The following is a 13,974-nucleotide window of genomic DNA, read 5'->3' on the forward strand; positions in this document are numbered from 1 at the left end:
AGCAATGTGTCAAAGAAAATAAAGATTCAAGTGTTTAAATAGGTTGTTATATAATAATAGGTTGGTTATTGATTCCAGTCAGGTGATTTTCTATCCTATTCAAAAGTTTTTAATGACTTCATTCACAGCTCAGTTTCCCCAGAGTGTCTTACAAGTATTGCTTAGCCAGGCGGTCAGCAGGAGAACTTGTTACAGAGAGAGTTACATTCAACTTCATTCAGGAAGTAACGGATTCAGACTCTATCAGTCTGCTTCTGGAGTTTAGACCATTTCCTCTGTAATGCTTGTTTGTTTGTTTTAAAGCGTACTTTATTATTGTTATTCCAGAAGTGAGATTAGAAGTGACACTTATCTAGAACAAGTTATCTGGGTTGTAGCTCAACAGGTCTGCTGAGGCAATATGTTGGCTAGTGGAGTTCTTCCCCATACAATATCCAGCACTTCAGCATCTGTTCAAAGCACCCTATATATAAATCACCCTTTTTAAAAAAAATGTATCTACCTTGTGCTGTTCTGTTGTGTGGGGGTGATGACGCTGTAGTATACGGGCATGGGCCCCTGGACAGTCTGTAGAGACTGGCTGACTGGCACCATGACCTGCTGCTGGTACTGCTGGTGCTGGATCACCTGTTGAGAGTCACTGGCCACAGGGACCTGCTACGAGGCAAGACACATGAACACGTAGCCAAGGTGAGTTGCCACCCTCTGCCCAAGAGGGAATATCCTCTTGGTCCAATTGCCTGGTTTCCCCGAGTGAGAGACCCGGGTTCGGATCACACCAGTTACACCCCACTAGTTACTTTTACACAAGAATAGTTGTGGTCCAAGAACTGAGCCTTGAGAAACTCCCAAATGCATACAAGATGTAGCAATCACATTAACACACACACACACACACACACAACCTTAACTGTACCTGATATGAGGGCATCTGTGGGTACTGGACCATCATGGCCGTCACCTGTCCATGCATGCCCTGCCCCTGGGAGGTGAGGAGAGCCTGGTTCTGGGGCTGCTGGGGTACTCCTATCATTCCCTGGTACTGGGGCTGCTGGCTGGGCATCATGGTCTGGAGAGCTGCTGGTTATGTAGGACATGGTCATGGTAACACAGGTGTGTGTGTGTGTGTGTGTGTGTGTGTGTGTGTGTATGTATGTGTGTGTGTGTGTGTGTGTGTGTGTGTGTGTGTGTGTGTGTGTGTGTGTGTGTGTGTGTGTGTGTGTGTGTGTGTGTGTGTGTGTGCGTGTGTGTGGATATTCTGGGTATGCTGCATTTCCATCAACCCTGGTCCTACTGGTGACACGCAAGGCACATGTAAGAATCACATTTATACTCCAGATACATTTGAATGTACAGGAATTTGACTCAGTGAAATGGAGCTGCCACAAAACAGGATATAAAGACAGGCGATAAACAGGATATACAGACAGGCGATAAACAGGATATACAGACAGGCGATAAACAGGATATACAGACAGGCGATAAACAGGATATACAGACAGGCGATAGACAGGATATACAGACAGGCGATAAACAGGATATACAGACAGGCGATAAACAGGATATACAGACAGGCGATAAACAGGATATACAGACAGGCGATAAACAGGATATACAGACAGGCGATAAACAGGATATACAGAGGCAGAATTTACACAAATCCACATACAGCAAGCTAATAACTACGGAATACACTATAAAACACTAACATACATTATTTAAATGATGCATGTAGGGACATATCAATAAAAAACGATTTAAAGTTCATGTTAACACAGGCTGTCTAGAAAGAAAGGAATGTAGACATAAAGTCATGGAAGACCATGGGCCTATCTGGGAGGCAGGACATGACTGTCCGGCAGGGGGTAGGCCTGTCGCCGCCTGGATGCTCAGGGTCATTCCGACTATAATCAAGGTAACTTTTTAGGACTCATTGCATCAGTACTTCTGTCCCCAACTACACGATGTGGTGACTAAAATAGCCATTTATTCCTGGGAACCAGTATTTAGCTAACCTTGATCCCTGTGTTATTTTAGAGTACTGTTGGCGTTGTTTCTGTTGACACAGCAAGGGTCTGATCATGTTGACTGGGTGAGTGAACGGCTACAGTACACAGTTGCCAAATCAGGTAATCAGCACTTCGGTGCCTCTATGCCTTGAAGGTCTCTGTACTCGAAACACAACACGCTGTTGATAAATGTGTATTCAGCAAATATACATAGTGAAATACAGTGTGCAGTAGTCCTGGCTTGCACCGGTCCTGCTTAGTCAGATTCTGACGCAACTGAGTGTAACCTCATTTTAACATGAAGTGCAGACATTGAGTTGGCTTTGGTCAATAGCATGTCCAATACATTAAAAAAAATATATATAATGTTTATAACCTGGTATTTGGTCAAAAAAAAAGTTACGAGATAGTTACGAGATGGTAGTTACGATATGCAGGGAGTGTATAGTGTAGCCCCATCCAAGTAGATGTCAGAAGTTTTATCAAAATTAGTGTTGTATGAACACAGAAGTGGTCAGATGTAATCACACCCAACCAAAATATAAACGCAACATGTAAAGTGTTGGTCCCATGCTTCAAGAGCTGAAATAAAAGACTCTAGAAATATTCCAAATACACAAAAAGCTTATTTCTCTCAAATGATGTGTACAAATTGGTTTAAGTCCCTGTTAGTGAGCTTTTCTCAGTTGGCCGGCCGGACGTAGTGACAAATTCAGCAGCTTATGGAAGAGAAATTAACATTACATTCTCTGGCAACAGCTCTGGTGGACATTCCAGCAGTCAGCATGCCAATTGCTCGCTCCCTCAAAACTTGAGACATTGTGTTCCGTGACAAAACTGCACATTTTAGAATGGCCTTTTATTGTCCCAGCACAAGGTGAACTTGTGTAATGATCATGCTGTTTAATCAGATTATTGAAATGCCACACCTGTCAGGCGGATGGATTATCTTGGCAAAGGGGAAATACTCACTAAAAGGGAAGTAAACATATTTGTGCAAAATATATCAGAATGTTTTTTTTTTGTGTACGGGGGGGGGAGGGGGGGGATTGTTTTTTTTATTGGATCACAAGGGCAATACAATCATAAAAATAAAATTACAATCCCCCCCCCCCCATAAAAAAAAACGTACATCCCCTCCCACCCATTCCAAATATACATACACACCCCCCACCCCACTTTCCATTTTTCCAGAGTGCTAGGACTCGTTTTATTCATACGGCAGTGGATAACTCCAACATAATTACGTCCTGAAAGAACGCAAGCCAGTTCCTTATATGAAGGTCAGCGTATGGAACATTTCTGGAATCTTTCATTTCAGCTCATGAAACCAACACTTCACATGTTTCATTTACAGATTGTACTCAGAACCCTTGACTTTTTCCCACATTTTGTTAGGTTACAGCCTTATTCTAAAATTGATTAAGATGATGCTTTTTTTCCCTCATCAACCTACACACACAATACCCCATAAAGACAAAGTTTAAGACATTTTTGCAAATTTATGAAAAAGAAAAACTGAAATATCACATTTACATAGGTATTCAGACCCTTTACTCAGTACGTTGTTGAAGCACCTTTGGCAGCGATTACAGCCTTGAGTCTTCTTGGGTATGAGGATACAAGCTTGGAACACCTGTATTTGGGGAGTTTCAACTATTCTTCTCTGCAGATCCTCTCAAGCTCTGTCAGGTTGGATGGGGAGCGTCGCTGCACAGCTATTTTCAGGTCTCTCCAGAGATGTTAAATTGGGTTCAAGGCCAAGCTCTGGCTGGGCCACTCAAGGACATTAAGAGACTTATCCCAAAGCGTTGTCTTGGCTGTGTGCTTAGGGTCCTTGTCCTGTTGGAAGGTGAACCTTCACCCCAGTCTGAGGTCCTGAGCACTCCGGAGCAGGTTTTCATCAAGGATGTCTCTGTAATTGGCTCCGTTCATCTTTCCCTCGATCCTGGCTAATCTCCCAGTCCCTGCTGCTGAAAATGCTCCACACAGCATGATGCTGCCACCACCATGCTTCACCGTGGAAATGGTACCAGGTTTCCTCCAGACATGACGCGTGGCATTCAGGACAAAAAGTTCAGTCTTGGTTTCATCAGACCAGAGAATCTTGTTTCTCATGGTCTGAGAATCTTTAGGTGCCTTTTTAGCAAACTCCAAGCGGGCTGTCATGTGCCTTTTACTGAGGAGTGGCTTCCGTCTGGCCACTCTACCATAAAGGCCTGATTGTCGAGTGCTACAGAGATGGTTTTCCTTCTGGAAGGTTCTCCCATCTCCACAGAGGAACTCTAGAGCTCAGTCAGAGTGACCATCGGGTTCTTGTTCACCTCCCTGACCTCCCTGACCTCCCTCTCTCCCGATTACTCAGTTTGGCTGGGCGGCCAGCTCTAGGAAGAGTCTTGGTGGTTCCAAACTTCTTCCATTTAAGAATGATGGAGGCAACTGTCTTCTTGGGGACCTTCAATGCCGCAGAAATGTTTTGGTACCCTTCCCCAGATCTGTGCCTCGACACAATCCTGTATCAAAACTCTACGGACAATCCCTTCGACCTCATGGCTTGTTTTTTGCTCTGAGGTGCACTATCAACTGTGGGACCTTTATATAGACAGGTGTGTGCCTTTCCAAATCATGTCCAATGAATTCAATTTACCACAGGTGGACTCCAATCAAGTTGTAGAAACATCAGAAGGATGATCAAAGGAAATAGGATGCACCTGAGATCAATTTCAAATCCCATAGCAAAGGGTCTGAATACTTATGTAAATAAGGTATTTCTGTTTTTGATTCGTCATTATGGGGTATTGTGTGTAGATTGCTGAGGAAATTGTTTTATTTAATCAATTTTAGAATAAGGCTGTAACGTAACAAAATGTGTGGAAAAAAGGGGTCTGAGTGAGTACTGTATATTCTTGTTCAGTATAAAACTGTACAACTCTTTAAAAACACAGACAGACTAATCTTTAATTGAGAAAGATGGTACTTTAGTGATACTGACCAGACTGCTGTGTGGGCTGAGCCATGGGCTGGGGCATGGGCTGGGCAGGGTAGGACACCTGGTGAGACATGGGTCCAGGCCGGTACTGTTGCCCGGTGCTGGGGTACTGCTGCCCAGGGCTGGGGTACTGTTGCCCTGTGCTGGGGTACTGTTGCCCTGTGCTGGGGTACTGTTGCCCTGTGCTGGGGTACTGTTGCCCTGTGCTGGGGTACTGTTGCCCTGTGCTGGGGTACTGCTGCCCAGGGCTGGGGTACTGCTGCCCAGGGCTGGGGTACTGCTGCCCAGGGCTGGGGTACTGTTGCCCAGGGCTGGGGTACTGTTGCCCTGTGCTGGGGTACTGCTGACCAGGGCTGGGGTACTGCTGCCCAGGGCTGGGGTAAGATATCTAGAGAAGCAGAGGGAGGGAGAAATACAGTCAATTCATCGGTAGTATAATAAGAACCCTTCCAACCAAGGTGCATTAATAATAAGGGCACAAACTAGAAATCAACTCTTAGAGGTTGATGGAAGATCAAAGTAGAGGTCTACCGATTATGATTTTTCAACGCCGATACCGATTATTGGAGGACCAAAAAAGCCGATACCGAAAAATTGGCCGATTTTTTAAATGTATTTGTAATAATGACAATTAAAACAATACTTAATGAACACTTATTTTAACTTAATATAATACATCAATAAAATTAATTTAGCAATTTAAATTATGCAAAAACACAGTGTTGGAGAAGAAAGTAAAAGTGCAATATGTGCCATGTAAGAAAGCTAACGATTCAGTTCCTTGCTCAGAACATGAGAACATTTGAAAGCTGGTGGTTCCTTTTAACATGACCGATTAGGATTTTTCAACAACGATACCGATTATTGGAGGGCCAAAAAAAGCCGATACAGATTAATCGGCTGATTTTTTACATTTTATTTGTAATAATGACAATTACAACAATACTGAATGAACACTTATTTTAACTTAATATAATACATCAATAAATCAATTTAGCCTCAAACAAATAATGAAACATGTTCAATTTGGTTTAAATAATGCAAAAACAAAGTGTTGGAGAAGAAAGTAAAAGTGCAATATGTGCCATGTAAGAAAGCTAACGTTTAAGTTCCTTGCTCAGAACATGAGAACATATGAAAGCTGGTGGTTCCTTTTAACATGAGTCTTCAATATTCCCAGGTAAGAAGTTTTAGGTTGTAGTTATTATAGGAATTATAGGACTATTTCCCTCTATACCATTTGTATTTCATTAACCTTTGACTATTGGATGATCTTTAGTATTGCAAGTGTAACAGTATAGCTTCCGTCCCTCTCCTCGCTCCTCCCAGGGCTCGAACCAGTAACACAACGACAACAGCCACCATCGAAGCAGCGTTAACCATGCAGAGCAAGGGGAACAGCTACTAGAAGGCTCAGAGCGAGTGACGTTTGAAACGCTATTAGCTCGCTAACTAGCTAGCCATTTCACATCGGTTACACCAGCCTCATCTCGGGAGTTGATAGGCTTGAAGTCATAAACAAAGCAATGCTTGACGCACAACGAAAAGCTGCTGGCAAAATGCACTAAAGTGCTGTTTGAATGAATGTTTACGCGCCTGCTTCTGCCTACCACCGCTCAGTCAGATACTTAGATACTTGTATGCTCAGTCAGATTATATGCAACGCAGGACACGCTAGATAATATCTAGTAATATCATCAACCATGTGTAGTTAACTAGTGGTTATGATTGATTGATTGTTTTTTATAAGATAAGTTTAACCTGATGAGGACAGGGGGTGCTGTTTTCACTTTTGGGGAAAAACGTCTCCAATTTAAACGGCCTCGTACTCAATTCTTGCTCATACAATATGCATATTATTATTAGTATTGGATAGAAAAACCGTTCTAAAACCGTTTGAATTTTGTCTGTGGGTAAAACAGAACTCATTTGGCAGGACACTTTGTGACCAGGAAGTGGAAAGTCTGAAATCTATGTTCTGTTCAAGTGACTGCCTATAAATGGGCATGATAGGTATGGCTATACGTGCACGTCATACACCTTCACCCGGATGTCAAGAGGAAGTAAGAGGAAAAATGAGTTGATTATCTCTGTCTGACGTTGAATAATCCCTCTTGGAACAACGTGTCCCCCATTTTCTGTTTTCTGCAAGGCGCGTGTTGGGACCTGCTATTGCCTACTGGAAACCAGTCGTTATGGGGCGAATATGATCTCCGGCTTTGATTTTATTTGATACATGTTACAATATCATCCTAAAGTATGTTTTTTCAATATAGTTTCATTAGATTATTGAAATTTATTCGGGACGTTAGTTGTGTTGCGTTGTTTGACTTTGTTGAGGTTGGAGAGCTTAGCGCCGCATGGCCAGTGTGCTTGCTAATTCAAGAGGGAAAAAGAACGTTCTGAATCCAAACAAAGACGCTTCTGGACAAAGGACCAAAGGTACAACATTCTGATAGAAGATCAGCAAAAGTAGGAACCATTTTGTGATGCTATTTCATATATCTGTCGAACTGTGTACTAGTAGCTTTGCGCTCAGGTTTTGGTTATTCCCTTACCATAACTAAGTCTTATGTCGTAATGAAGATATTTTTAGAATTCTAACGCTGCGATTGCATTAAGAACTAATGGATCTATCGTTTCCTATACAACATGTATTTTTTTGTAATGTTTGAATAGCTATTTGGTCAGAATAGGTGAGAGTCTAATAGAAATATCCGCACATTCTGGGGAAAAGATGCTACGTTAGCACGTTATGCTACGTTGTATAACCACGGATTTCAGCTCTAAATATGCACATTTTCGAACAAAACATAAGTGTATGTATAACCTGATGTTATAGGACTGTCATCTGAGGAAGGTTTATGAAGGTTAGTGAAATTTAATATCTTTTGCTGGTTTATTCGCTAACGCTAACGTGCCTATTGCTATCGCTAACGTGCCTTGATGAATGAATGCGGTAGTGTGGTAGGCTATTGTAGTAAGCTAATATATATATATTATTATGTTTTCGCTGTAAAACACTTACAAAATCGGAAATATTGTCTGTATTCACAAGATCTTTGTCTTTCATTTGCTATACACCATGTATTTTTCAGAAATGTTTTATGATGAGTATTTCGGTATGTCACGTTGGTGTCTGTAATTATTCTGGCTGCTTTCGGGGCAATTTCTGATAACAGCCGCAATGTAAACTATGATTTATACCTGAAATATGCACATTTTTCGAACAAAACATAGATTTATTGTATAACATGTTATAAGACTGTCATCTGATGAAGTTGTTTCTTGGTTTCTTTGGTTTGTTCTAGGTTAGTTTGGTTGATTTTGTGCATGCTACCTGTGCTGTGAAAAATGTCTGTGCTTTTTTCTATTTGTTGGTGAGCTAACATAAATATATATTGTGTTTTCCCTGTAAAACATTTTAAAAAATCGGACATGTTGGCTGGATTCACACGATGTGTATCTTTCATTAGCTGTATTGGACTTGTTAATGCTAGCTAGCAACTTACCTTGGCTTACTGCATTCGCGTAACAGGCAGTCTCCTTGTGGAGTGCAACGAGAGAGAGGCAGGTCGTTATTGCGTTGGACTAGTTAACTGCAAGATTGGATCCCCTGAGCTGACAAGGTGAAAATCTGTCGTTCTGCCCCTGAACAAGGCAGTTAACCCACCGTTCCTAGGCCGTCATTGAAAATGAGAATGTGTTCCTAACTGAATTGCCTAGTTAAATAAAGGTATAAAAACATTTTTCTTTTTAAAAACGGCGCCCAAAAATACCGATTTCCGATTGTTATGAAAACTTGAAATCGGCCCTAATTAATCGGCCATTCCGATTAATCGGTCGACCTCTAGTTCAAAGGTAGCATTTATATGTATTAAGGATGCCCATTAGTTCCTGCCAAGGCAACAGTTACTCTTCCTTGGGTCTAGCAAAATGAAGGCAGTTACAATACATTCATTACAGATTTCACAACACATTGTGTGCCCTCAGGACCCTACTCCACTACCACATATCTACAACCGCTACCTCACAAAGTGCTGAATGCACTGCCACTAGTTACCTCACAAAGTGCTGAACGCACTGCCACTAGTTACCTCACAAAGTGCTGAACACACTGCCACTAGCTACCTCACTGCCACTAGCTACCTCACAAAGTGCTGAACGCACTGCCACTAGCTACCTCACAAAGTGCTGAGCTCACTGCCACTAGTTACCTCACTGCCACTAGCTACCTTACAAAGTGCTGAACGCACTGCCACTAGTTACCTCACAAAGTGCTGAACTCACTGCCACTAGCTACCTCACTGCCACTAGCTACCTCACTGCCACTAGCTACCTCACAAAGTGCTGAACGCACTGCCACTAGCTACCTCACTGCCACTAGCTACCTCACAAAGTGCTGAACTCACTGCCACTAGCTACCTCACTGCCACTAGCTACCTCACAAAGTGCTGAACTCACTGCCACTAGCTACCTCACTGCCACTAGCTACCTCACTGCCACTAGTTACCTCACAAAGTGCTGAACTCACTGCCACTAGTTACCTCACTGCCACTAGTTACCTCAAAAAGTGCTGAACACACTGCCACTAGCTACCTCACTGCCACTAGCTACATCACAAAGTGCTGAACACACTGCCACTAGTTCGCTCACTGCCACTAGCTACCTCACTGCCACTAGCTACATCACAAAGTGCTGAACACACTGCCACTAGTTACCTCACTGCCACTAGCTACCTCACAAAGTGCTGAACACACTGCCACTAGCTACCGCACTGCCACTAGCTACCTCACAAAGTGCTGAACACACTGCCACTAGTTACCTCACTCCCACTAGCTACCTCACAAAGTGCTGAACACACTGCCACTAGTTACCTCACTGCCACTAGTTACCTCACTGCCACTAGCTACCTCACAAAGTGCTGAACTCACTGCCACTAGTTACCTCACTGCCACTAGCTACCTCACTGCCACTAGCTACCTCACAAAGTGCTGAACACACTGCCACTAGCTACCTCACAAAGTGCTGAACACACTGCCACTAGCTACCTCACTGCCACTAGCTACCTCACTGCCACCAGTTCCTCACAAAGTGCTGAACTCACTGCCACTAGCTACCTCACTGCCACTAGCTACCTCACAAAGTGCTGAACTCACTGCCACTAGCTACCTCACTGCCACTAGCTACCTCACTGCCACTAGCTACCTCACTGCCACTAGCTACCTCACAAAGTGCTGAACTCACTGCCACTAGCTACCTCACTGCCACTAGCTACCTCACAAAGTGCTGAACTCACTGCCACTAGTTACCTCACTGCCACTAGTTACCTCACTGCCACTAGTTACCTCACAAAGTGCTGAACTCACTGCCACTAGTTACATCACAAAGCCAACAAGAGACAGCAGTGGAGCTATTTGCCAAACTCCTACTTGCCCCCTAAAGCTCCTTTTGTGGGAACTATCCCCCCAGGGTGTAGGGTCAATGCCGGAGGTTTCCGCCTCCAGGATTTAAATGAATCTTTTATGGATTCAAGCAGTTTGTTACAGGGCTGCGGGACGGTGACGAGGAGAGAAAGAGAGAAAGAGAGAAAGAGAGAAAGAGAGAGAGAGAGAGAGAGAGAGAGAGAGAGAGAGAGAGAGAGAGAGAGAGAGAGAGAGAGAGAGAGAGAGAGAGAGAGAGGGTGAAAGAGAGAGAAAGAGAGAGAGAAGGTGAGAGAGAGAGGACTTCACAGCCAGTCACACAGTACTCTGAGTGGGAGAGAGATACTGTCACACCGCCACCGACTGTGTGAATCCCGCCGTGATCTCACAGCAATCAAAACTCTCTCACATTTATTGGTAAATTTTGTGAAACAAAGTTTGGGCCAAATGTTCCACTTCAGCTTTTCAGGCTGCCGGGCTGTATATGTACCTGCAGTCTAACTTGTGATGACAAAGGAAGAAGGGGCATTTTAATCCAAATTCTACTCCTTATTGATTTAAACCGAGTGTAAAGCACTTTGGGACAACTCTTGATGATTGATTGCGAACCCAGTATCATACCTGTTGAGGGGGAGACGGCTGCATGTACCCCTGCGGCGGTGGTGGGGGCTGCATGATGGTCTGGGAGGGAGGGGGTGGAGGAGGAGGAGGAGGAGGATGATGGAGGTGTCTGGTGTTAGGCTGGTAGCCAGACTGAGGGGCCAGGGGCTGGGCCGTGGTGGCCATGATATAGCCCGCCTGGGGTGGGGGGTGTTGGGTGAGGACAGTGGGCCCCTGGGTCTGGTATATGGCGGGGGGCTCCGGGGCCTCGCTGGAACTCTGTCGACTCAGAGTCATCTGGCTGAAGTGGGAAGCCAGCTCCTCACCCTGAGAGGGAGAAGTGGTTCATACAAACAGTTACTGGTGGATTTGACACAGTAACCAATAAACTGATTGTAGGTTAAACTGGATATGATGATATCATTTGAAGATATTTGCCCCTAAAAATGAAAGCTTTCTATCTTCTGCACAGCATAATGACTACCAGAGGTTGTAATAGTAGTAAGGACGCAAGCATAGAAGAGAGTAAGTGTGAATATAGAGTTGATGACGATTGTCATATTGCCACTTCAGTGGCAATAATAGACCGGGAGAGAAAGACAAGATATGAAAGGTTTGGTACCATATTGTATAGTTGTTATATTTACTGTAAATAGAGCGAGAAGGTATGAAGGGTACCAGTAACATGTACTGCTTGGAGGGAGGAGAGACTGGGCTCAGTAACATATTGTATTTATAAAGGTATGGATGGTAGTAGTACCATGTACTGCTGGGGGGAAGAGACAGGCAGGAGGACCTGGGGACAGGAGGAAGAGTAGGACACAGGTTGAGAGGGCTGCAGAGACCCCACCAGCTAACAGAGGGAGAGATGGAGGGAGAGGGAGAGATGGAGGGAGAAGGAGAGATGGAGGGAGAGATGGAGGGAGAAGGAGAGATGGAGGGAGAGATGGAGAGAGAGAGAGAGATGGAGGGAGAAGGAGAGATGGAGGGAGAGATGGAGAGAGAGAGAGAGATGGAGGGAGAAGGAGATATGGAGGGAGAAGGAGATATGGAGGGAGAAGGAGAGATGGAGGGAGGAGAGATAGAGAGAGAGATGGAGGGAGGAGAGATAGAGAGAGAGAGAGATGGAGGGAGAGGGAGAGATGGAGGGAGAGGGAGATATGGAGGGAGAGGGAGAAGGAGAGATGGAGGGAGAAGGAGAGATGGAGGGAGAAGGAGAAATGGAGGGAGAAGGAGAAATGGAGGGAGAAGGAGAAATGGAGGGAGAGGGAGAAGGAGAAATGGAGGGAGAAGGAGAGATGGAGGGAGAAGGAGAGATGGAGGGAGAAGGAGAGATGGAGGGAGAAGGAGAGATGGAGGGAGAAGGAGAGATGGAGGGAGAGATGTAGGGAGAAGGAGAGGGAGAGATGGAGGGAGAAGGAGAGATGGAGGGAGAAGGAAAAGGAGAGATGGAGGGAGAGATGGAGGGAGGGGGAAAGATGGAGGGAGGGGGAAAGATGGAGGGAGGGGGAGAGATGAGGGAGAGGGAGAGAGGGAGGGAGAATGGAGGGAGAGAGAGGGGGAGAGATGGAGGGAGGGAGAGAGAGATGGAGGGAGGGCGAGAGATGGAGGGAAAGATGGAGGGAAAATGGAGGGAAAGATGGAGGGAAAGATGGAGGGAGAGATGGAGGGAGAGATGAGGGAGAGATGAGGGAGAGGGAGACAGGGAGAGAAGGGGACAGATGGAGGGAGAGGGAGACATGGAGGGAGAGAGTTGGAGGGAGAGGGAGAAATGGAGGGAGGCGGAGAGATGGAGGGAGAGATGGAGAGATGGAGGGAAAGATGGATGGAGAGGGAGAGATGCAGTGGAGAGGGAGAGATGGAGGGAGAGATGCAGTGGAGAGGGAGAATGGAGGGAGAGATGCAGTGGAGAGGGAGAATGGAGGGAGAGATGCAGTGGAGATGGAGAATGGAGGGAGAGATGGATGGAGGGAGAGATGGAGGGAGAGATGCAGTGGAGAGGGAGAATGGAGGGAGAGATGCAGTGGAGATGGAGAATGGAGGGAGAGATGCAGTGGAGATGGAGAATGGAGGGAGAGATGAATGGAGGGAGAGATGGAGGAGGGGGAGAGATGGATGGAGAGGGAGAGATGGATGGAGAGATGGATGGAGAGGGAGAGATGGAGGGAGAGATGCAGTGGAGAGGGAGAGATGGAGGGAGAGATGCAGTGGAGAGGGAGAATGGAGGGAGAGATGGAGGAGGGGGAGAGGGTGAGATGGAGGGAGGGGGAGAGATGTAGAAGAGGGAGAGATGGAGGAGGGGGAGAGATGGGGGAGAGGGTGAGATGGAGGGAGGGGGAGAGATGTAGAAGAGGGAGAGATGGAGGGAGAGAGATGGGGGGAGGGAGAGAGATGGGGGGAGGGGGAGAGATGGGGGGAGGGGGAGAGATGAAGGGGGAGGGAGAGATGAAGGGAGAGGGAGAGATGGAGGGAGAGGGAGAGATGGAGGGAGAGGGAGAGATGAGGGAGAGAGATGGAGGGAGATGAGGGAGAGGGAGAGATGGATGGAGGGATGCAGTGGAGAGGGAGAATGGAGGGAGAGATGGAGGAGAGGAGAGGGAGAGCAGGAAGAGATGCAGACAGATGTTAGGTTAGGGAAAAATGCAGGAATATAGCCAAGTCTTTTCATTTTTCTAAGCTGAAAGTGTATTTAAATAACCATCAGGGTATTTAAATAAAAAAGGATTAATGATATCAGCTTCTCTCTCACCTGAGTCATGTGGTTATGGTTATAGTTGCCCATGGGGTGTTGCTGTGGGGTGGGCAGTAGGGCGGTCTGGGGGGGCTGGGGCTGGACCTGGGAGGGGCAGGGCAGCAGACTGCGACCCCCGGGGCAGGGGCCAGGCTGGGGGACTGGGGGCTGGGGACACATGTCTGGACTCACCAGTGGGAGTCCTATAACACAACACAAGAG

The 13,974-nt window shown here is 45.6% G+C and overlaps 1 protein-coding gene across 10 annotated transcripts in view; it reads right to left on the minus strand.

The window, feature by feature from the left end:
* LOC129851498 (R3H domain-containing protein 2-like) overlaps positions 1–13,974 on the minus strand; it is a 98,169-nt gene that overhangs the window by 18,104 nt on the left and 66,091 nt on the right. For 5 of the 10 annotated variants that reach the window (XM_055918085.1, XM_055918080.1, XM_055918086.1 and 2 more), the window contains 6 exons: positions 13,771–13,955; positions 11,782–11,874; positions 11,043–11,348; positions 5,002–5,386; positions 917–1,080; positions 503–657 (listed from right to left, as the gene is read on the minus strand). In XM_055918085.1, coding sequence (XP_055774060.1) covers positions 503–657; positions 917–1,080; positions 5,002–5,386; positions 11,043–11,348; positions 11,782–11,874; positions 13,771–13,955 — 1,288 coding nt within the window. The remainder of the gene's footprint in view (positions 1–502; positions 658–916; positions 1,081–5,001; positions 5,387–11,042; positions 11,349–11,781; positions 11,875–13,770; positions 13,956–13,974) is intronic. The other 5 variants (XM_055918089.1, XM_055918084.1, XM_055918083.1 and 2 more) reach the window with 4 other exon arrangements.

Source organism: Salvelinus fontinalis, chromosome 3 (genome assembly GCF_029448725.1).
Source record: "Salvelinus fontinalis isolate EN_2023a chromosome 3, ASM2944872v1, whole genome shotgun sequence".
Taxonomy (NCBI): Eukaryota; Metazoa; Chordata; class Actinopteri; order Salmoniformes; family Salmonidae; genus Salvelinus; species Salvelinus fontinalis.